General features: G+C 40.4%; 1 protein-coding gene across 1 annotated transcript in view; it reads right to left on the bottom strand.

Moving 5' to 3' along the window:
- The window catches only part of ADAMTS19 (ADAM metallopeptidase with thrombospondin type 1 motif 19), a 252,039-nt gene extending 249,214 nt beyond the window's left edge, over positions 1 to 2,825 (bottom strand). The window contains exons 1-2 of the mRNA XM_065934285.1: positions 2,712 to 2,825; positions 1,443 to 2,080 (exon numbers count right to left, since the gene is read on the bottom strand). Coding sequence (XP_065790357.1) covers positions 1,443 to 2,080; positions 2,712 to 2,784 — 711 coding nt within the window. The 5' untranslated portion in view covers positions 2,785 to 2,825. The remainder of the gene's footprint in view (positions 1 to 1,442; positions 2,081 to 2,711) is intronic.
- Positions 2,826 to 25,462: the final 22,637 nt, after the last annotated feature.

Below are 25,462 nucleotides of genomic sequence, written 5' to 3' on the forward strand. Positions count from 1 at the left end.
AACCAGTGGACAATGAAATCCCTACAGAATGTCTCCCCCAGTGAAGTATTCAAACATTAGTTCCACAAAAAACATTTTTTTAAGTTTTTCATGTAATTTTTCCAAGTCATTTTTTTCACTTATGGCTAAAAATGTCCATATTTGAATATTCATCATTATGAACATCTGCCAAAATATAGCCCTATTCAGCATTTTACATCACTTTTGCTATAGGACCTTAGAAGGGCATAGGTAAAAATTCCCAGTTTCATTTTGCTTGGATTTTAAACCATCTTTTTCCATCTCATGGCTTTGGGTGGCTTTGACTGTGCTGATGGTTTCTGCTGTCCATTACTATTGGATTTTTCTCCAAATGAGCAAGTTGCTTTTAGAGAAGTCCTTGTGGATCTCACCAATGGCTCAATTGGAATATCAAAATGAAGACACAAATCACATGGGTGTTTATGATACTTTGTGGATTTTGTCTTAAAGAAATATGAAAGTTCACAGTGATGACGGCCACACAAGGTGAATGTACTTAACACCACTGCAATGGATGTATAGCGATGGTTAATTCTATGTTGTATGTTATGTCTACCACAAAGCAAAGGCCAACTTAACAGGAGGTAACAATTACCCCAAACCCTGGGTCAAAACAGAGGGGGTGGAAATCGAATGATAATCCCTATTGTTCAGACAGAGCAAATGGCTTTTATTTTCTAGTTCCAACTGGCCTCAGAGCCAGGCTCTCATCCGCGCTACTCTCCCTGGAGTGGAGAAAAGGAAAAGACACTATGTCCAAACAGTATGTAAACCTTAGAAATGTTAAATCTTAGAACCATAACCCTTCAAGTTCTGATTGGATTCTCCTGTCATCCATTAGTCAGCTGCTCGCGGCCCCTGACTTAACTCCTCCACTCGTTTCTCACAAGAACAGTGAACAGGTGTCCTGTGTGAGCGTGGATGTGTTTAAATTCCAGACAGCTGTCAGAATATAACTCCCTGGGGAACTGTTCTGACAACTTTGAAGTAGGACATGAGAAAAAAGAAAAAAACTATGAGATAATAGATGAGAAACTGGGGGTGAGGGGACCAAGGAGGAGGAGATTGAGCAGTGAACGGACCTGTTATCTCCCAATCTCCTGAAAGACACCACGTGGTGGGCTTATTTTGAAAAGCAGAAACAAAACCAGTGGGAAGGGTTGCAAGGAGACAGTGTTACCTAGTAATCCCAAAAAAATTTTATAAGCATCTAGCAGAAGGCTATTATCCACTCAATTAGATTTAGGATTCACCGACTGCCCTGGAGGTGTTCCGTGGGCGGTAAACGGTGGAGACTCTTGGGTGATGTATTCAGGGCGCGCTTTGAACGGGATGAGGTGCAGGCAAATCTGCCTGGTCTACAAGGGGAGAGGGAGGAGTGGCAGGGGGAAGAGGAGAGCTGGGGAAGGAAAGGCGCTTACCAGGCCACCCCCGCAGGTGCTGAAAGAGGCCAGCGAGCCGGGGTGCCGCAGCACAGCCCCGGTGTAGAAGCAGGCGGCGTCAGGCGGCGCGGGAGGGCGCGGGACGGCTGCCGCCCGCGTGGGGCCCGGGCCCGGACTCGGCCTCTGTTCCACAGCGAAGCGCGGCGCCAGGAAGCGGCCGTCTCTCCGGAGCAGCAGGTAGAGATCCCGGGAGAAGGCCGGGATCCGCAGCAGAACCTCGTCGCCGTCCGGCTCGGCTGGCTGGGTTGGGGGCGGAGACGGGGGCGGCGGCTGCCACGAGGCCGGGGCGCCCGGGGACAGGGCGGCAGCCCCGCTGGATCCCCGCGGCAGCTCATGAGACTCGAGCTCCTCATCCTCTTCGCCCCCGGGCGGCGGGGGTCGGGGCCGCGGCTCAGATCCGCCTTCCACCGGCTCCTGAGGCGGCGCCGGGGCCACGGAGCGCACCTCGCGGGAGCTGCTTGCTGCCGGCGCTCGGACGCCTCCGCCGCCCGTGGCTCCGCGCGCCCAGCCTGGGTCCGCGCTGCCCCCGCTGCCTCCGGCCGAGTCCACCGGCTCCCGGCGCCAGAGTGCAGGAAACACGACTTCCCACTCTTCGCGGTCGGGGGCGAACTGCAGCCCTGCGGGCGGGGCAGACAGAAGTGCAGGGCTTAAAGAGCCGCGGTCTCAGGAGCACAAGCATCCCAGAGTTCACACTCCGCACACAGGGCTCACGGCTAACGCGCAGGAGACCACCCGTCTAGCCCCTGAAACTTACAGCCCCTGAAGTGTGGCGATCAGGTTACAGATCCCAGCATTTTCAAAATAAAAGTACGATTATCGCGGCGGGGGGAGGGGGAAAGCGGGGCTGCAAAGTTTGGTGACAGCACTTAGTTGCAGAAAAGAAAACCGGTGCAAAGACTCCAGCACAATTAAAAAATTTTCTTCAGTATCTGCCAGAGCAAGTCAGCGCTATCAATTTCTTTACTTCCCAGATTTCCTCCAGGTGCTGTAAACGTACCTTTGCACATCTCAGGAGAGGAAAACTAAGCATTTCACATTGTTGAAACGAGGCCACGAGAAGTGCGCTTCGCTCAGGAGCCCTCTGCCCAGCACCCGCACGCTGGTTTTTCTTTTCTTTTTTTTTTTTTAATTGCTGCCCGCTAAGCCCTGCTCACTGCGCACAGTTGCGCCAGCCCCGGCGACCCGTGCGTTCCTGGTCTCTGGTTGGGGAAGTTGGAAAAGGAAGCCCGAAGTCACGGAAGAACTTACCTGCAACGACTCCATTCGACAGGACCCCCAGCTGGTAGAGGAGGCAGCAGCAGCAGATGTGAGTCAGGCGCATCTCGCGGCTCTTCCCCAGACCGCGCTCCCGGCCGCGCGCGCGCCTCCTTTTGCGCGATCCACCGCCGGCGCCTCCGCCGCCGCCGCCGCCTCCCGGAGCGCAGGGAGGCCGGGCGGCGAGTTTGCCCAGGCCCTTTGTCTGCCGGGGGGTGGGGTGGGGGTGCTCTGTGACTCCGAGCGGCCGCCGGAGCACGGGTGGGGGTGGGGTGGGGGAGGAGCGGGGGCAGGCAGCGCCGCGGCCCCGCAGCGCCCCGGCTCCCCGGCGAATTAGGTGAGCAGTCTTAGTTTCTGTGTTCTGGCCGTCGCAGGAGTTTCCGGAGCCCCTCAGGACAGCCCCGCCACGGTCAGCCGACAGCCGGCAGGCGCAAGGCGGGCAGCGCTGCCTCAGGACGGGCGGAGGACGGCCCCGCGCGGGCAGGAGCGCCGCGGTGTCCGAGCCGAGGCTAGTCGCCGGCACCCGCGCGGAACTGCCAGGGGCCGGTGCCACGGTCCCGGCAGCCGGGCGTGTGCCAAGCTCCGCACCCTCCTCGGGACTGGCTCCGGGATCCCACCCGCCGCGGCGCGGCAGGGAATTTGGAAGGGGATGAGGGGAAGACACTACTCGTGAGGTGGGTGTGGAGAGAGAGAGAGAGAGGAAAAAAAAAAAAAAAAAGACTGAGGCAGATCCGACGAGAAAAAGGAACCAAGGGCGCCCGCCAAGCGTGACTTTGCGGGACAAAGGTCCCAGAACACTGCACACGTGCTCACACGCGCGGTTGGGCTGGGGTGGGGACCCAAATTCCCTCACCTGCCTCCTGATTGGCCATTCCGGGAGGCGGATTTGCATCCCTACGCGGCACCTCCTTCTCCCTGCTGAGGTGTGTGCAGGTAGAAGGGCCGTCCCCTCCCCACCTCACCCCTTTACAAGGGGTTCCTCCTTCAGGGGAGTTCTCCACCCATCCGCGCGGCACACAAAGCCAAAGTTAGTGCAGACTTGAGCACAAAGCAGCGGCCCCATATGCCAACGACCTTTGATTTGTCTTCCCATCTTTGTCTCCAGGAGTCTTCTAAGCCTGGAGATAATGTAATTCGTCATGGAGTGTGCTTCAAAGGTTCCCAGGACAGTAGACACCCTGACATTTCAGACCCCCCTGTCCCACCTTATCTTCCTGGCTTTCCATTCGTCAGTGCTATCAGTTTCCCCTCCTCCCCCCATAAACACTCCAAATAACGGTGAGATTAAAGAAACCAGCATTAAATACTGTAGTCTAAAGATCTCAAGCCGAGTGAGTTTATTTTGCCCTTTTTACCTTTTTGTTGTTGTTCCTTTTTAAAAAAAGAAAGATGTTTTTACTCCTGTCTTTGAAGGGCAGTTCAACCTTAAATATTCTTGCTTCCTCTGTGACAGCTCTTCATAGTTCCTGCTCCCTGCTCTGCACCTTTCTCTTAGTCACATCAAAACTTTCACATCAGGCTCCAGGGTGATTGATCTAACCTGCCATTTGCAGCCTCGGAACTAGGCCAGGCGCCTATAAATAAGAGTTAATGCAAATCAGTTTTTTAAAATTCCAGCACTGAGGTTGGTTCCCCACATCCTTTGTTGTTTTACCTTCTGTTCTTAGTGTCAAAGGTGACTACTCTGTCTTTGAGGGAGGCCGATGATCTTATTTCAAAGGAAACCCATTGTTTGATTAAGCGGGGTCTTAGAATACTTTCTTTGAGTTGTCCAGAATTTCAAAACAAGCACAAAGACACTCTAGGTGTGTCTGTCTCCAAACCTTGTCTTGTAAAATCTCTAGAGCTGGAGTAACTAGGGTGGGTGTGGGTTTCCAGACACTCAAGAAGTATCTGGTTTGCTTAGGCGCCTACACCCTCATTTTTATGGGACTCAGTTATATGGAGTTAAAACTAGGCGAGAAATCAGAGGCAGTTTATTTTTAAGAAATAAAGCAAATTTTTAACACTGAAGGTTAGTTTCAACGAAACACCTCCACAAGGATTTGAATCTTAAAGTGTTTCTCATGTAATTTTAACCAAAATGTCAACAAAAATGTAAAGCTGTAGAAGGAATGCATATTGAATTGTGTGTATTTATTGGAGTACATTTGTGATTCCTTAAAACTAGATGAGCTGTATGATTAAATATATTTAAAAGCACAGATTGCCTATGTAAGTTCTCATCTTTCCCTTTTCTCTTCTCCAACTATATAACAGCCATTAACCATTCCAATTCCTTACAGTAAAGGTTAATACTGATTGTTACAGAAAAATTTGCCTAACTCCCAGCTGGTTCTACTCTTTCTCCTATTTGAAATACTGTTATAATTTATTTGTCTATTTTCAAAGGCTTTTATAAATCATTTGGGTTGTAATGACTCGTGTAAATATTTCTTCTACTAGACTATCAATTTTCTGGAAAGGTAGGAATTATTTCTTTTGTATATCTTTCTTTACATCACCCTGTCTAATACAGAGATTTATCTACCAAATGCGTGTGGAAATTCTCAGGAAATCCTCTAAGATGCTTTAGAAGATGATAGAGATTGATTTCTGTGTGGTATTTGATTCCAATTCCTTGATCCAGAATTACAAGGCTATATCTGTTGGTGATCAGTTACTATCAGCATGATTTATCTATCTTACAGAGAGAATAAGTCTGAGAGAGAAATGACTTCTGTGAAGATTTTTTGATTAAGTAGAAGAGACTTAAGAGGTGCAAATAAGAGCATCAGTTAAATTGGGTTTGAGTGTGTATGTACGTGAAAAAAGAAAGAACTAGCCTGATTTGGAATTAATTGGATTGTACATGATGAAATAGAGGAGAAAAGGCAGGACTGTGACATGTGTGTGCATTACCAACTCTAGAGGAAAAAAGAGCAGCTGGGAAAAATATGTTGGTTAAGACAGGTCACCACATATGTCACCAGATGGTGGCTAGCATCAACCAAGCCCTGCTTTTATGGGGTGGAGGTAAGTGACAAAGTATCAGAGTAAGTGGAACCAACTGTTCTTATACACTGGGTGCTCACGTGTTGCATTTTATAACCCATGCTTCTCTATGTAGAAAGTTGACTTTGAGGCCTTCAGCTCTTCATCATTCTCTTCACTCATTGGCCCTAAGCCTATCACGACCTAAAGCTAGTCTCAAATCCTTTCCTGACTCCAAAAAACCCTTAAAATCTTAAGAAAATACAAAGAACCCTTTCTCTGAGCTGCATGAGGATATCAACTCCCGGTAGCACTCACATGTAAATCGAAATCAAGACTTAAGCTAGTTCTGGCCGTGATAGAGTAACAGGAACCAGATTTACTCTCGTCTTAAGCAATTAGAAAACAGACAAAATGTAAAAAGCACTGTTTTCCCCAGCATACTACCTGGTAGCAACCTAGAAGCTTCAGCACAGGGAAGAGAAATCTAAAGAGTCCTGAAGACTAGCTGAGCTGAGAAGACAGAGCAAGATGGCTAGAATTTACAGGCCACCATATACCAGGAGGAGAGAGTAGCATAGAGAGTGTACATGCATGCTAAGTCACTTCCGTTGTGTGAGATTCTGCGACCCTATGGACTGTAGTCCCCAGCCTCCTCTGTCCATGGTGTTCTCCAAGCGAGAATGCTGGAGTGGGTTGCCATGCCGTCCTTCATGGGATCGTCTCCACCCAGGGATCGAACTCACGTCTCTGACGTCTCCTGCATTGGCAGGTGGGTTCTTTACCACTAGTGACACCTGGGAAGCCCACATAGAGAGTGTAGTGATTAGCTATTGCTGCATAACAAACTTAGCAGTTTGAAACAACAAACATTATATCTCACATGGTTTCTGAGGATCAGGAATCTAGAAGTAGCAAAACTGAATATTTCTGCTCAGGGTTGCACACAACATTTCAGTCAAACTGCTGATCAAGACTATGGTTTCTGAAGACTTAATAAAGATAGAGGTTCTATTTTCAAAGTCTTGTAACAGTTGACAGGAATCTTTGTCATATTGACTTCTCCATGGGACCTCTCATTGCATGTGTTGCCTCTGAACAAGTGATGCAGGAGAGATACTGCACCAAGACTGGAAGCTATGGTCTTTTTATAACCTAATATTGAAGATGACATACCATTATTTCCACCATATTCTCTTCATTAGAAGCAAATCACTACATCCAGCTCACACTCAAAGGGAGAAGTAGCGAAGAATTTATGAACATATTTTTAAGACCGTAAGAGGGCACTTATGACCTCTGGCAAAAAATTATCTGCACTCCCTTCCTGTGTAAAATACATTGACTTAGAGGAAGTCTCCTATCAAAAGGTTCATCTTATTGAACATTAGCTCAAAGTTCATTAAGGAGAGCTCCTTGAATTTAGTCCTTCTCTCAATATATACATTTGTGAATCTAAAGGAGCAATTTATCTGCCTCTCAATACCCCCACTAGATTGTGGTAGAACAAGCAGAGGATAATTGCTATAGACATTTATGCTCAAAAGGAAGAAAAGAAGGCACTTGTGCACAACAATTCTGAAATCCTGTTGTCAAAATATAAAGTTCTTTGACTATGTCTGAAGGTCTGAGAATAACTCTCCATAGCTCTGGCTCTGCCCTCTGAGAACTCGTATCTACCCTTTGAGTCATCCTTCCATTTTCATGAAAGGTAGTAAGAATTTGCAACTGAGAACTTTTCTCACTTGATGTCCTGACAGTAGAATTCATGGTTCCAACTTCATATCATTTTATATAATCTCTGCCCCCTTTTGGCCAGAAATATTTCTGCAAATGTAATTCTATTTTTTCAAACTTTGTGTCTTCTGTAAATCTTTAATGGGGGTCACTTCATTAGACACAGGCATACCCTCAAACCTCCATAAGCTTAAACCCTTCCCTACCTTGAGTTTCTGGTGAAACTGTTAGAGACAGCACTCTTAGCCTTCTTAGGAGCCCTATTGTTCAACTGAAAGGATCTGGAAGATACATGTTGAAACACTTTCAAGGGCCTGCACTCTAAGAAACTCTGAGTGGTCACATGTAATCTTAATAAGGGACTTTAAAACCAAACCTTTGGCTTCATCATTAGATCATGGTTTCCTGAAAGTGCCCTGTACCTCTTCTTTGATCTGATGCAATTTGATCTTAACTATTTTAATTGTTAAAATAATTATTTGATTTTAATTATTCAGCATTATTTTCCAGAAAAAGTCTGAAATTTTTCAGAGCCATCAAGATATAGCTGGGTTTTATTAACAGTTTTTATTCAGTTTCTCCCTCTTCTTTAACATTTTCTATAAGAAGAAATAAACCAGGTAGTACCTTCAACATTTTTTGGAAGTCTTCTTAGGTTGATGAACCAGTACATTTTCCTGCTGCAGACAATGCTGTTCCTAAATAAAAAGGATTCCTTTTCCTTTAGTTTTCTATAATATTTACCTCACTTTTCTACAAACCCTTACCTATAGCTTTACCAAATGTCATATGGCTTCAACTAAAAGCTTTTTTAAGGTATTAAACAAATTAAATTTGTAGTTAAAAAACTTTCAAAAAAGAAATATCTAGTTCCAGATGGTTTCAGTGGTTAATTCTACTGAACATTTGTTTTTAAAGTAACACCAATTCTACATAATCTTTTCCAGAAAATAGAAGACCACACTTTGCAACTAATTTTATGAGGCTGACATTACCCTTATATCATAACCAGACAAAGCCAGTACAAAAAGGGAAAATACAAACCAATATATCTCATGAATATAGATGCAAAATCAACAAAATATTAGCAAATTGAATCCAGCAATATATAAGAAGAATAATGTAATATGACCAGTGAGGTTTATTTAAGAAATGCAAGGCTAGTTCAATATTCCAAAATCAATCAATGTAATCCAGCATAACAACAGGCTACAGAAGAAAACCACATGACTATACCAACTGATGCAGAAAAGGCATTTTACAAAATTCGATATCCATTCATGATTAAAACCCTTAGCAAACTGGAATAGCAAGGGAAGGGAAATTCTTCAACTGGGTACACAATATTTGTTTTCTAAAATTGCACTTAAGAGTGAAGAACTGAATGGTATCACTCTAAAACTGAGACCAAGGCATGGATGTCCACTCTCACTACTCCTGTTCAGCACAATACGGGGAATTCTAACTAGTACAATAAAGCAAGAAAAAGAAAAGCAATACAAAATGGAAAAAGATAAATAAAACTGTCCCTGTTTACCAATGAAATGTCTATATAGAAAATCCTCAAAATAAACATTGAAAAATTCCTAGAGTAATAAAATAAGCAAGATCACAGAATACAAACTTAACACCAGAAACCAACCAAATTTCTGTATACTAGTGACAAATTGGAAACTAAAAGTTAAAATTTGATAACACTTACATTAGCTCCAAAATAATGAAATATTTAGGTATAAGTTTAATCAAACATGTATAGGATCTCTATGCTGAAGACCATAAAACATTTTAAAAAATTAATAAAGACCTATATAAATGAAGAGACATTGGGTTCACAGGTTGGAAGAATAAACGTACTAAAGGTGACATTCAGTCCAAATTATCTTTTTGATAGAAATTCCTGTCAACATCCCAGCAGGATTATTTTATAAATATGAAACTGAAATTTAAATATATATGGAAAGAGAACAAAACTAAAATAGTGGGAAAATTGGCAAAAGAAAACAAAGTCTGAGGACCTCTTACTGTCTGATATTAAGGTTTTCTCTATAGGTACAGTAACCAGCGGGGCTTCCCCGGTGGCTCAGCGGTAAAGAATCTGCCGGCCAATGCAGGAGACGCTGGTCTGATGCCTGGTCGAAGTTGCCCTGGAGAGGGAAATATCCCATGGACAGAGGAGCCTGGTGGGCTATAGTCTATATGGTCACAAAAGAGTCAGACACGGCTTAGTAACTAAACAACAACAGTTACCAATAGATTTTGGTATTCCATAGATTATTGGATCAGAATAAAGAATCTAGAAATATTTTCACATAAGCACACAGCTAATTTCTGGAAAAGGTACAAAAGTAATTCAGTGGAGAAAGGGTAGTCTTTTCAAATGGACTGGGAAAAACTGGACACTAGAAACAAAAATAATAATTATAAAATTCCTAACAGAATTTCATCCCTTACACAAATACTAGCTCAAAATGGATCATAGATCTCACTGTAAACTGTAAAAACTAATAAACACAAAACTTCTAGAAAGAAGCATAGACCATAGTCATTAGTCTTCATGACTTAGAGTTAAACAGGGAGTTCTTAGATATAACCCTAAGCACAGAATCTGTAGAATAACAGTAATAATAATTTTTAAAATAAAAATAAATTAATTTTAAAATGTAGATTGGAATTCATCAAAATCAAAGGTTTTTTTCTCTGAAAAAGATCCTATAAGATATGGGCCATAAACTCGGAGAAGATATTTGAAAACCATGTTTCTGTCAAAGGATTTATATTCAGAATATTAAAAAAAAACAAACCTCTTTGAAATAATTACTAAGAAAACAATCCAACTAGAAAATGGACAAAGGACTTGAAAAGCAAGAATATGCAGAACCAATAAGCATATGAAAAGATATTAAACAGCATTAATTGGTAGAGAAAGTGAAAGTTGCTCAGGCGTGTCCAACTCTTTACATCCCCATGGACTGTACAGTCTATGGAATTCTCCAGGCCAGAATATTAGAGTGGGTAGCCTCCCTTCTCCAGGGGATCTTCCCAACCCAGGGATTGAACCCAGATCTCCTGCATTGTGGGCAGATTCTTTACCAGTTGAGCCACAAGGGAAGTCCAATTGGTAGAGAAAGTTAGTTAAGTTGCTCAGTTGTGTCTGACTCTTTGCGACCCCGTGGACTGTAGCCCACCAGGCTCCTCCATCCATGGCATTCTCCAGGCAAGAATACTGGAGTGGGTTTCCATTTCCTTCTCCAGGGGATCTTCCCAACCCAGGGATCGAACCCAGGTCTCCCTCATTGCAGGCAGACACTTTAACCTCTGAGCCACCAGGTAAGGAAATAGACATTAAAAGCATACATAAATATTATTACATGCCTATTAGAATGACTAACATACAAAATATTGAAAACTTCAAATGAGGACAAGGGTGTGGAATCAACTGGAACCCTCATACACTGAATGAACTAGAGAATGGATCTCAAAGATATTATGGTGAATGAAAAAATCATTCAAAATGTTGCATACTATGTGATTCTATTTACATATTATTCTTAAAATGACAAAATCGTAGTAACAGAGAACATATCAGTGGCTGCCAAGGGTTATGTTTTGGAGGTGTTTGTGTCTCTCAGTAAATGGCAAAGGGAGTTTTATTATGATAATGGAACAGTTCTGTGTCTTAATCATGATTGTAGTTACATAAATCTATACATGATAGTATTTCATAGACCTACACACACACACACACACATACACAGGATCCAAGTAAGGTGTGTAGTTTACTTAATAATATTGTACCAGTGTCAATTTCTTGGTTTTGGTAATATACTATGGTATAAGACATTCAGTTCAGTTCAGTTCGGTTGCTCAGTCATGTCTGACTCTGTGACCCCATGGATTGCAGCACACCAGGCCTCCCTGTCCATCACCAACTCCCGGAGTTTACTCACACTAATGTCCATTGAGTCAGTGATGCCATCCAACCATCTCATCCTCTGTCATCCCCTTCTCCTCCCACCTTCAATCTTTCCGAGCATCAGGGTCTTTTCAAATGATTCAGGTCTTCACATCAAGTGGCCAAAGTATTGGAGTTTCAGCTTCAATATAAGTCCTTCCAATGAATATTCAGGACTGATTTCCTTTAGGATGGACTGGCTGGATCTCCTTGCAGACCAGGAGACTCTCAAGAGTCTCCTCCAACATCACAGTTCAAAAGCATTAATTCTTTGGTGCTCAGCTAGCTTTCTTTATAATCCAACTCTCACATCCATACATGACCACTGGAAAAACCATAGCCTTGACTAGACAGACTTTTGTTGGCAAAGTAATGTCTCTGCTTTTTAATATGCTGTCTAGGTTGGTCATAGCTTTCCTTCCAAGGAGTAAGCATGTAATTTCCTTCCAAGGAGTAAGCAAGTAATTTCATGGCTGTGGTCACCATCTGCAGTGATTTTGGAACCCCAAAAATAAAGTCTGCTACTGTTTCCACTGTTTGCCCATCTATTTGCCATGAGATGATGGGACCAGATACCATGATCTTGGTTTTCTGAATGCTGAGCTTTAAGCCAACTTTTTCAGCCTCCTCTTTCACTTTTATCAAGAGGCTCTTTAGTTCTTCTTCAGTTTCTGCCATAAGGGTGGTGTCATCTGCATATCTGAGGTTATTGGTATTTCTCCTGGCAATCTTGATTCCAGCTTGTGCTTCATCCAGCCCAGCATTTCTCATGATGTACTCTGCATATAAGTTAAATAAGCAGGGTGACAATATACAGCCTTGACATACTCCTTTTCCTATTTGGAACTTAATGTCAATTTCTCGGTTTTGGTAATATACTATGGTATAAGACATTATCATTGGTAAAAATGGAAGAAGGATGAAAAGAAAATATCTGTATTAGTTTTACAAACTTTCTGAGCAAAAATTATTTCAAAATGAAACCTCAAGAAAAGTTTCTTCTTCAAAGTATTTTAGGTTTTTAGTGAGTGATACCCTCCTCAATGCCCCCGGCCAAGCTCCAGAATCATTCTTAAAATTTAAGCTGTTGGTACAGCAACACCTACTTTGAAGTACCACCATCTGTATTAGCTATCTGTTGCTACATAGGGTAAGTAAGTGTTAGTTGCTCAGTTGTATCTGACTCCAAGACCCCATGGACTATAGCCTACAAGGTTCCTCTGTCCATGGAATTCTCCTGGCAAGGATACTGGAGTGGGTTGCCATTTCCTCCTCCAGGCGATCTTCCCAACCCAGGGATGGAGCCCAGGTCTGCCGCATTCCAGGAAGATTCTTTACCATCTGAGCCACCAGGGAAGCCCATTACGTAACTAGCATTACCCCAAAACTTAGCATTTAAAGAAATAAACATTTATCATCCCACACAGTCTCTTTAGTGTTAAGAATCTAGGAAGGGCTTAACTACGTAGTTTGGCTCCAGATTTCTCATAAAATTGCAACTAAAGTGCTGGCCTGAGCTATAGGCTACAGTCACTGATGATCTGACTAGGCCTAAAGTTCTGGCTTCCCTCAGAGCAGTTATCCAAGAAGAAACAAGAGTACAGGCAAGAGGGAAGCCATAATATTGTAAGAGCCTAACCACAGAAGTGAAACCCCATCACTTCTGCTATAATCTATTTGTCCAACATGGGTCACTGATACTCTAAAGGAAGAGAACTAAAGTCCACCATTTGATGGGAGGAATGTCAAAGAATTTTTGGACAAATCCTTACAATTACCCAGAGGAAAAGGACACTTGAGTGTTTGCTGAGTGAACTTTGAAATAATTGTTTGTGTTCTGATTTGTGTGTGTGTGTGTAAAGAAACTGCACACCATCTAGGGCAGGGGGAGGCAAAAAGCACTAGGGTAAACAATACTGCCAGTTCTGTGTATTCCCACCAGCTGGAGTGGAAGAGCTTCAAAATGCCAGGGGCATTTGATAGTACTCTGATAAAATGATCTACTTCGCAGTGGGGCTAAATTAGACTAATAATTAAAACTGATCTGAGCCCATTCCTACCATCCTTAAAAGTCAGCCTCAAAATGATCCATCTGATTCCAAGTAACTTAATTGCCTGCTAGACTAAAGTCCATTGTATTTAAAGGAATAATAATAATAAGTGGCAAGGATGTAAAATTCTCATTCTCTTGCAGCCAATAAAAAAATTCCAGGCATGCATAAAGCAGAAAAATGTTTCCCATAACAAGGAAGAAAATCAATTAGTAAAAACAGATCCAGACATGCCAGAAGTAGTAGAATGAGCCAACACAATCATTAACACAGCTATTATAGATACTCTGTAACTTTATGAGAAGATAGAGGAAAACTAAACCTGATGAGGAAAATTTAAAAAACTAATTGGAAATTCTAGAGGTTAAAAATATAATATTTCAAATAAAAAAACACAATGGATGTTAAAAGGAGATTTGCCTCTTCAGAAAAAAAAATATTAGTGAATTTGAAGACATAGCAATAGAAACTATCCCATGTGAAGCACAGAAAGAAAAATAGAAGTGACTTGAACTATTGGGAATAACAAATGATCCAACATATGAGTAATTGGAAAGAGAGAAGAAATTGATGTGGGAAGAGAAATTATTTGATGAAAGAAGGCTGAAAATAGTCCAAATTTAATGAAAACTATAAACATATGGGGTTGTAAGAATCGGACACGACTTAGTGACTAAACCACCACCACCATAACATATACATGCAAGCAGAGCATACCTAATAAAAACTATGCCAACATATATCTTAAGCAAATTGCTAAAAATAAAAAGTGGAAATAGAAAATCTCAAAAGTGATCAGAGGAAAACAAACATTATGTAGAGAAACAAAGGTAAGAAGGACAGCAGGATTTACATCACAACCCATGCAAACAAAAAGAGGGAAAGAGGAAAAGAGAAAAAGAGGGAGAAGGAGAGAGACTCCCTTAGCAGATACATGTTTTGTAAATATTTTCTCCTTGTTGGTGGCTTGCCCTTCCATCTACTAAACAATGTCTTTTGAGAAGCTAATGCTTCTAAATTTGATAACGTCTAATTTAATAAACTTTTAATAAAGTCTAATTTATTAGCTTGTCTTTTATAGTTTGTCCTCTTGGTTTCCCAAGACATTTTTGCATAACCCAATATCAAATGCCTTTCTCCTACATATTCTTCTAGAAGTTTTAAAGGTTTTCTTCTGACTTTAAGGTCTGTGATCCACTTCAATCTAATTTCAGTAGATGAACTGAAGTAAAGTTTCCTATTTTTATACATGGATATCCAACATCATTAACAACTAGTGAAATAAACATTAAAACTACAGGTAGTTAATGCTACATACTCATTAGAATGGAAAAAAATTAAATATCTATAATGCAAAATATTTGCTAGAGTGTGGAACAACTGGATCTCTCTTGCATTACTGATGTGAATGCAAAATGATACAGCCACTTTGGAAAAAAAAATTGATAGCTTCTGATGTTTCTTAAATATACATGTATCATGCAACCTGATAACAGAGGTGGAACAGTGGTAAGGAATGTTCATGCCATTGCAGGAGACACAAGAGATGTGGGTTTGATCCCTGGATCTGGAAGATCCCCTGGAGAAGGAAATGGCTACCCACTCCAGTATTCTTGCCTGTTGAATTCCATGGACAGAGGAGCCTGGTGGGCTACAGTAGATGGGGTCCCAAAGAGTCGGACACAACTGAACTGCTGAGCACACACTAGTGACCCAATTTCTAAGTATTTACTAAAGAAATGGATACATGTGTACACAAAAGACTATTGGAATTTTCATACCAACTTTTTATCCATAATAGCTCCAAACTGGGGGAAAAAAACACCCATATGACTATTGACAGCTCAATGGATAAACAAATTTTACTGTATCTTTATGGTGGAATTTCCCTCAGGGAATAAAATGAAGCAAACATTTGCAGCAACAAATATGTTGCTGATACATGCAACAATGTGTATGAATCTCAAAAGCATTGTTCTAAACGAAAGCTTTCATTTATATGAAAGTTTAAAGAAGGCAAAGTGATAGAAAGCAGATCAATACCAGGAGCCAGGACTGGCCTGCAGGCACAGAGGGCAAAGTGGTGTGAGAGCCCTTTCCTGAGTGATGGAAATGTTCCTTATCATGATTATGGTACCAGTGACAGGACTGTATTTCTCAAAACTCATTCAAATTGTGCACTTAACATTGGTGAAATTTATTGTAAATTAAATCTCAAAAGATTTATCTAAAGAAAGACAAGATGAATATGTCACATTAATCTTAGGTGTCAGTGAGTATATGCAGAGGAAATAGGGATGCTCCTGCAGGATTCTCCAGGTAAGTAAGAGCTAACACGGTCCATCATCCAGGTACTCAAACCATGAGCCCAAGCACATATCCTTGACTCATTAGTCTTTTTTGTCACCAACATGCAATCAGACATTGTCATAACATTTCTTTCCTTTTAAACAACTCCAAAATTCATTTACTCTCCCTTTATTTAGCCTTAGGACTACACATGCTCTTCCCTTTGGTGGAAACATGCCCCCTCCTATTCTGCATATTAACTTAGATAACTCCTACTTATTCATGACACCTGCTTCTTCCCTTCCTTCAGCATAAGTTGACCATTAGGTCTCATTTCTCTGAGCCAGAGTAGTACCTGATTTTCTACTCATAGCCTTCTGTGATCTAGTTGTTATTTGTAATTGTCTGTTCAATATCTGACTTTGCCCAAATCCCTCCAGAAAGTGTTGACAGTGAAAGTGTTAGTCACTCATTTGTGTTAGACTCTTTGAGAGTCCATGGATTGTAGCCTGCCAGGCCCCTCTGTCCCTGGAATTCTCACTGTCCCATAGTTCTTCTCCCATGGATCACTGTTAGTTTTGAGCCTTTCAGACTATTATAAAATGAAAACATATTGAAAAATGTGAGATAATACTGTATGACAGACAAAATTAAAATACAGAAATATACAAAGCCTTCCCTTCCTCTTGCCTTCTAAGATGTGCTAAATTCCCCCTGCTCAGCACATGGGCCAAATAGTTGGTTAATAAGATGAAGCCCAGTCTTTCAAATCCAAGTGGGGCAAAGAACTATTAGAAGAAAAGCATATCTGAAAATGAAGAAGTAACAAGAAAGAAAAGGTCCTGTGCAAACTGAGTTTCACTGAATTTTTAGAGGAAATGAGACAAAATGCCATAGTGGCTATTTCTAGGCTGTGATAAATGGACTTTGAAAATACTTATAAAAGAGAAAAGATTATTACAAAGCTTTGTTATATGTTACACAAACTTTTCAGCATTCCAAAGTATATTGACATTGTACTGATATTCTCTTACCGATAAAAGAAGGATTGGGGATATGGAAATTGTATCTTATTTCTGAGTGCATCACAGGCCTTGAGGTGTCTCAGTTTTGCTTGGATTACATATCATTTATACTCACTACAGGAATTGGTTCTACCTGAAGAGGATTTTTGGGCTTTCCAAGTGGCGCTACTGGTAAAGAACCCACTTGCCAATGCAGGAGACTTAAGAGACAAGGGTTCAATCCCTGGGTTGGGAAGTTCCCCTGGAGGAAGGCATGGCAACCCACTCCAGTATTCTTGCCTGGAGAATTTCATGGACAGAGGAGCCTGGTGGGCTACTGTCCATGGGGTTACAAAGAGTTGTATCCAACTGAAGCAACTTAGCACCATGCACGCACAAAGGTGCATGACTGTTTTTAGGTGTTTTAAGGTCATTCGGTACTAAAAGAGGCAAGGATTAAAATCTATAAATGAGGGTCCTCAATTCACAAATGAGTAAAATACGTCATAATATAGTTCAGCTTCATGAACAAGAAGAGACCATAATTTAGGCCTTTTTATCTACCACTTATATATGATGTTTCTTTGCCACCGAAAATTTAGTCTTTACTTACACATACCTGTTGGGACTCCAGTCCCCAGATTAAGAAATACTGATCTACAGCCAAGAGTTCCTTTCTTGGACTTTTGTTTGGTATCCCTTTGAGCAGTATCCTATTAAGTAGCAATGATGATCTCTGTGATGATCATTTGTCTGAAGACAGAAACCACTGTATATGACACAAAGTCTGCTCTACTGGGGAAGCAGGACCCTGGGTGACATGGTGTCACTTAACCTCTGGGGTAAGGCTCTGGTTACTGGCAATGTAATCTAAATGGCCTAACCCATAGAGAGTTGGTGGTTTCTAACATATCATAGGATTATTAGGAGTGCAATGGATAAGTGCCTACTAAACCCCATTTGATCTGTTTTAAAAATATGAAAACAAAATAGAACAAGCAAACAAAAAAACTGCATGTCTGACGATTTATTACAAAAAAGGACTGTGGTCTCCTTGACACACTTAACACTGTGGTCTCCTGACTCCGTACATCACCTTTAGTCACTTGAATGAAGGAAAGCCTGGACACCTCTGAGAAGACCAGACGATAACAGTGTCTGCAAGCCGAATCTTCTTTCTTGCCTGTCAGAAAAGAACCTGCAAATCTTTACTAAGATGATTTTGCTTTGGAAAATAGAATATGTCCAGATCTTTTGAGTCGAAGGGTTGGATATTAGCTCTGGGAAACCACTAATACCTGAGGATCCACTACCCATTGTAATTTTCATGGTAACAGTGGGAGCTTCTGAAAATTGCAAATGAATTTTGTTTGAGTCAGCTTATGATAGACCAGTGAACTCCTGAATCTACACTGTATTCACAAGACTATGGTAACAAATATATATTCCCAAATATATAATGGCTGAACCACAACAGCGTTCCTCACTTAGATGACAGTTCAGGCAGGGCTCCTTATGCCTTAGGCCCCAGGCCCCCTCCTTCTCCGGCTCTTCTGTCTTATCAGCCACTCCCAGTCTATGGAAGAGGAAGGTACACGAAGAGGCAGACATGTTTCCAAAAACCCTGGAGGGGTATACATCTCACCCTTGCAGTCTTTTAGCAAACTCTGACTACAGGATTATTTCTGTATACAAGGGAGGGTAGCAAATAGCACCTAACAGTTTATGGAGGGAAAAGAGGAAGTAAATTATGGGGAGAAACCTGGCAATCTCTGTCACAATGTTGTGCTATTTCTCCACTTGTTGAATATGTACTAAAAATAGAATAGTAAGACCCCACAGACCTCTCACATGGGCTTCCTGACACACAGGGTAAGGGGCTAGAAGGAAAATATGCCAGATGGAAACCTCTAAAATTCTCCCTCTAAGCCAAAAATATAAATCAAAGTAACCCTGAATTACTGAGACTGTGGAGATTGGTATCTCTGTCAAACAAAGACCTGGAAGATGCAGAGGTGTTGATTTTCCCCCAATTCCTATTTAGCTCCCCTTTGCAGATTACAGATGGGCCCTGGAGGATAAAGAATAATAAATGATTGCTATAAATTTCTTTGATTTTAGCTACTCTTCTAGGGGTGGCCTTTTTTCATTTGGACAAATAAATATGGCATCCAACAGTTAATAGGTTGCTAGTGATCTGGTAATAGCTATGCCTTTAGCTCTATCATATGAAGCAATGGAAACAATTTGTTTTACCTGAACTATCAAAGAACACATTTCTCCTAGATCAGACTACTCTCTAACGCTTTCTATAACTTAGTGCACAGGGACAGTGAAGTTTATATTTCCCCAAGGGACATAATGCTCGTTCGTTAGATTAATAACAATGCTGACAGTACATGGAGTGTGTGATGTGGCCATTCTTGATGAGAAACACATACATTATTAAAGAGAGAGAGAGGAAGGGCCTACTGCTTCAGTGAAGTTTCTGGGGATCCAGTAATTTGGGACAAGTCAGGATCTTCTTTTCAAAGTAAAGAAATTATTTTGCTGTACCTTGGACCTCCACCAGTAAGGAAAGCATTTAGTGCGTTCCTCAGATTTTGGAGAAAATATGTACTTCATTTAAGTTATCCTTTCCAACTTCTTTGCTAGTTGATCGAAAGATTGACAGAATTTGACCATGGTTCAGAGCAACCAAGTTTTCCCCAGCTGGTCTAGTTGGAGTGCAAACCAGTAGCTTTTCCTCTCTACTGTATGGATCCAGGAAATTAAGAGGGGCATCAGGAATGTGTGTGTTATCTCAGAAGTCCCCAACCCCAGGGCCAACTGTTAGGAAATGGGTCGTGCAGCAAGAGGTGAGCAGTGGGCAAGCAAGTGAAGCTTCATCTGTATTTACAGTTGCTCCCCATTGCTGGCATTACCACCTGAACTCTGCCTCCTGCCTTATCAGCAGCAGCATTAGACTCTTGTAGGAGCTCGACCTCTACCATGAACTGCACATGTGAGGATCTTGGTTGCTCACTCCTTAGTTGCAGGAAAAGAAGCTCAGGGCTCCCACTGATCTGCACTATGATGGGTTGTATAATTATTTCTACATATCACAATGTAATAATAATAGAAATAAAGTGCACGATAAATGTCATGGCTTGAATCATCCTGAAACCATCCCCATCCCCGCCACTCAGTCCATGGAAAAGATGTCTTCCACAAAACCAGTCCCTGGTGCCAAAAAGGCTAGGGGCTGCTGTATATCTTATCCTATTTTGGAACAATGGCAACACTGATTAGAAAATCAAATTGAAAGCCCTAGAAGTTATGAAGGCTTGCCATGTCCTCTTCTAAAATAACTGTTTCATCCTTTGAAAAAGAACAGCTTTCTCCTAGGCCATGATTGAAACATACAACCTGACTTCAGAATAGCAGACGGCCAGGTGAACGGAGCCGCTCATTAGGAATCTAGTGCTATTCTGTTCTACTAGGATCCCAATATGTGAGGTAATAAGGAAGGGATGGGCCCGTCTTGCTCACCACCTTTCCGATGCCTGGTATATAATAGTTGCTTTGTCAATATTTTCTGATACATGGAGGAAAGGTAAAAGCGGAGATGGAAGAAAAGAAAGAAGGGTGGGAGGGAGGAATCTACCTAAACTTGTCCAGAAACACTCTCTCACTAAACAGAACTTGCACGTACAGTATTAAGTCTAGACAGCTCCTGAAGGCCGCATTTCTCATACTATTCTCTCCAAATATGAGCACATTTATCTCATCGAAGTTTCTTCCACAAACCTTATCTACTGCTTCATGTGAGGGCCTCTAAGACCAGTTGAAAATTGAAGAGGATTAAATTCAGCCCTGGTTCATAGGTTTCTCTGTGCATTTTGCTGGCACCAACCACAAGTGGACTGTTGCAGTGTCACACCCCAACTCTGGGGCTGTCCTCTAGGACAGTGGGCTGAACCTCAAGCGGTACATCTTTTTTGTCCACCCAGCTGGAAAACAGCATGGCATGAAGTAAGTTTCTGTATGGATTAATAAATGGTGATTAATGGTTTTCCAGGTTGCAAGAAATTAGGAAGGAATCTGATTAAAGGATTGGTGAGAAGAAAGCCTGTGTAAGAATTAGGTGTGTGAATTTCTGGAAGCAGAAGTTCGGTAACTTCCCAGAGTGGAAGACATTTGTGTCCCATGTGATTGCTCCTCAAGAGCCCTCCTCTGTGAAACAGAGGCTCATTCCAGGATTATACAAAAAAGCCCTCACTGATGACGTTCGCCGGCCTCTTTCTACCCTTACCGGTCAGTGATCAGGGAGCGAATAACTGAAAAGCACTGGGGTGTGCATGGAAGCTCTTTCTTAACTTGCAGCATCTGCTTCCTGCACTAACATTTATCCAGCCTCTACTACTGCTGATTCCCTTATATGCCAGCAGAAAAATGTCATTACATGATAGGGGAGTATTTGAATGATCTTCAGTTGGGAAAGCTTTTGAAACAATATGGAAAGGCTAAAACCAACTGTTTTGAATGTTCATATTAATGGAGAAGAAAAACATAAGTTTGAGTGTATTTAGATGTTTAAAGTCAGACTATTGAATGGTTAACACAATAATAAACCTAAATTAAATCAATAAGTTAGGAGACTCTGTGTTTCTTAGGCTTATGTATTAAAAAAAAATAAGATGTCCCCTAAACATCCAAGGGCTTACCCGGTGGCTCGGTGGTAAAGAATCTGCCTGCAATGCAGAAGTCGCAGGAGATGCAGGTTCAATCCCTGGGTCTGGAAGATGCCCTGGAGGAGGGCATTGCAACCCACTCCACTATGCTTGCCTGGAGAATCCTGTGGACAGAGGAGCCTGGCAGGCTACAGTCCATAGGGTTGCAAAGAGTTGGACATGACTGAAGCAACTTTGCACGCACAAACATAAATATCCAAAACAAGAAATGAAGTTATCTTCATTGAAAGGTAAATGCCGTCTACATTAAAAGACTTGATTATGATCATATTGTTAAAATAGGGAATAAATTTTCTGAATAGTGCTCATTATGGGCATAAAGCTAAGTATTATTGATAATACACAAAATAATTTTAAAAACACATTTGACTTCACTTTATAAAAATGTATGTCAATGTATGACAAAACCCACTGAAATGTTGTGAAGTAATTAGCCTCCAACTAATTTTAAAAAATTTTTAAAAAAAGAACATATATTAAAAGTAAAAAAAAAATGTATTAACATTGTAGAAAAAATAAATGAATAAAAAAATTTAAAAACACACAGGACAGACAAAAGTTTGATATCCCTAATATGGGAAGAGTTCCTATGAATTAACTTCAAAGAAGACCATCAGTCACAAAGGAAAATAATTGGTAAAGATAGAATAAATCACTGAGAAAAGAGGAAATGCAAATGGAAAAAAACTGTGTGAAAAGTTGCTTAACTTAACCACTAAGGAGAGTAATGCAGATTATTATAAAACATAATATTTTAATTTTATTTAATTTTTAAATTAAAAAATTTTTAATTTTTTATTAGAAATTTTTTTTAACACCCTAAAATAAAAAGAGTGATAAAAGTCAGTGCAGGTGAAGTGTGAGAGGTGGGAACAGTCTTACCTTGCCTCTGAGTGGGTGCTAAGCCCTCTTTGGAAATGGAACTGGCCATCTTCAGCAAAGTTTAAAATGGCGTGTATCATTGATCCTACAATTGCACTTGAGGAAATCTATGTGGGAGAGAGAGAAACACAGACACCTAAGGGTATTGGATAAGAATGTTTATGGCACCATTTTTTTGGCAGGCAAATTCTGTATCCCTGCACCACTTGGGAAGCCCTAAACTGGGAAACAGCCTCCAGCTTTACTGTTAGGCAAATGATGGAACAATTTACTTTCAAAAAGCATTGACCTTTCTTTGCTGGTATGAAAAAAAGATGCACTATATTATAAAGTTTTTTAAAAGTCATAATGTAATACACATCCTTGGCTATATAGTGGGTGCACATATTTGAATGAATATGTATAAAGGAATGGCAAAATACACAACTAACTGTTGAAATATATCAAAAGAATGAGAATGTTTAATGTATGTTAGTTGTAATAGGGACAGCTAAAAAAGAAAAAAGAGAAAAGCTTTTCAAGTTTTCTATTGTGTCATTTTGAGCTTCCCTCGTGGCTCAGCAGTTGGGAACCCGCCTGCCAATGCAGGAGGCTAGGGTTCGATCCCTAGGTTGGGAAGCTCCCTTGGAGAAGAAAATGGCAATTCATCCAGTATTCTTGCCTGTGGTGGTGGTTGTTTAGTCACTAAGTCGTGTCCAACTCTGTGACCCCATGGATTGTAGCCCACCAGGCTCCTCTGTCCATGGCATTTTCCAGGTAAGAACACTGGAGTGGGTTGCCATTTCCTTCTACAATTCTTGCCTGGGAAACCCCACAGACAGAAGAGCCTGGCAGGCTACAGTCCCTGGGGTCACAGAGTCAGACACGACTTAGCTACTAAACAACAACAACATCAACAATTGTGTCATTTAATTCTCTGTAGCTTTTAAAAATTCCAACAAAGTCTTTTTATAATAAAAAAAAAACACAATTCAAAGTGGTCAGTGCTTCTCTGTTTTGCTTTATTTCTACATTTACATAATTAACTCATTAATGTTTATTGAGTGAAAGTGCAAAGAAAAAAATCAGTCATTCTAGAACAATTGCCTTTTAAGAGAAGACTTTAAATAATACCACAAATTATTCAGGAAAAGGACTTTTTTTTTTCTACTATGATTTAGTTGTTAATTATTTGGGCATGTGTTTTAAACCTATGACTGATGATGCCCTTGAGGTTTTTTTTTTCCAGCTTGGGAGACATTTGTTTTAAATTTTTACAATTTAACAAAAATACACTTGATCCATAGAAGAAACTACCCTGGCCGGAATACCTCTTACTACATTAAGGTCACATATCATATGACTATTTAAATTAGAACCAGAAACTTATGTCTTCCTGTTTCTGGAAAGCCTTTCAAATATTATCACAGGATAAATAAACTCTTATAAAAATTCAAGATAGATTATAAACTGATTTTCCATCTCAGAAGCATACATGTACATGCTAGATCTTGACTTTTGTTTTACAATACTTTGTGAAGAATGGTGCTGTTCTCTTTATGAAGGCAGCAATGTATTTCTGTTGATCTAAACAGTTAATTTATATCACATTGAACTCATGATTTCCAAATGTTCAATGTGTAATTCTATACTATATTTATGTACTTAAGTAAAAGATTTACTTAAAAATATATGTGTTACTTCAAATATAATTTATTACTTCAAAAGCTTTTTTTAAAAAAATTATTAAGGAAACTTTGTTTTAGAATAAAATCCACTTGTAAAGGCTTAAATACAGTACAGAAAAACTGTTAGCTAAAACAATGAAACCAAATAGTTATGAATAAATAGTGTGTAGTTAATATACCTTCTTGCTTCCTTATTCTTTTTTGTTATCTCATCAAAACAGCCCACTTCTCTGAAAATGAGGAGAAAATAATTCTAGCACTTAAAATATTTTTATTAAAACACAAATATTTACAGATTTAATCTCAAATTCCCTATGAAGAGCTATCAGTGATCTTTGCTTCAATAATATTAAAGAATTTGTATATTACAAATAAAAGATATGATTTGCTTAATGTGAGAAATATGGTTTGCTTATCAGTGAGAAATCTGAAAAAAAATTTCAGTGATCTATTTACTTGATATATAGTGTTTTACAAGAATAAAGGGGAAGAAATAAAGTGAGAAGGAAGAGAAATTTATAGATAAGTGTAAGCTGCAAAGCTTTGCACTCACTGGCTCAGCTTACTCAGATTTCCTTGGCTATCTAGGTTCTATTATAACCTCCCAGGTCAGGGGCTGTGTCTGCCCTCTGTCAGCACTTAACAAATAATAAACATTATTATTCACAGCAGTACCTGGGGTAGAAGTTGTATGATTATTGTTTTTGAAATAATGCTCTTCAACAGAACCCTAACTAAATTGCCACTCAGGATTTTGTTGATCTTGTGTATTATCCTGAGAAAAAAATGCTTAAACTGATCATTTATGCTTTAAAAAACACAGCTTAAGGAAAAAGCAATTTAATAAATTGTTGGAGGCTGTTTTATATCACACAGTGTTGTGTTTCCACAGAATAATCCAATTCAATGGAATTCCCTGGGAAGTTTAGTCTAATTGGAAATAGTAAATTGTTACAGCCTGAAAGTGTTCATGCTTGTCTGATATATATAAGTTTCTAGAATGATTAGCATTCTTAGTTTCAGACACAAGGCCCTTTCCCACCTTTATACTTAAGCCCATCTATGGAAACATTAGTGGCTTTATGCAGAAGTTAATGCAGCTGTTTTGCTTAAATTTGATAAAAAGAGTTTAAAGTTACGTTTGTATACACACATACTTGAACACAGTTGAATCAGGTAAATAGCTTTCTATTGGATTTGCTTGTTTTTATTATTCATATTTTTTACTCAAGCAATCCAATAGAAGTAAAGATAAATTTAAAACACTTGATAGATTTGTTGGTCAGTTGCTAAGTCGTGTCCCACTCTTTGCAACCCCATGGACTGCAGCATGCCAGGCCTCCCTGTCCTTGACCATCTCCCAGAGTTTGCCCAAGTTCATAGTAAATTCATCTAAATTCTCATATTGGTAGAAGTGTAAAGTAAGAAGTTAAATAACAAATTAATTTTATTTTTAG

The sequence above is a fragment of the Muntiacus reevesi genome, chromosome 1 (genome assembly GCF_963930625.1).
Source record: "Muntiacus reevesi chromosome 1, mMunRee1.1, whole genome shotgun sequence".
Classification (NCBI taxonomy): Eukaryota; Metazoa; Chordata; class Mammalia; order Artiodactyla; family Cervidae; genus Muntiacus; species Muntiacus reevesi.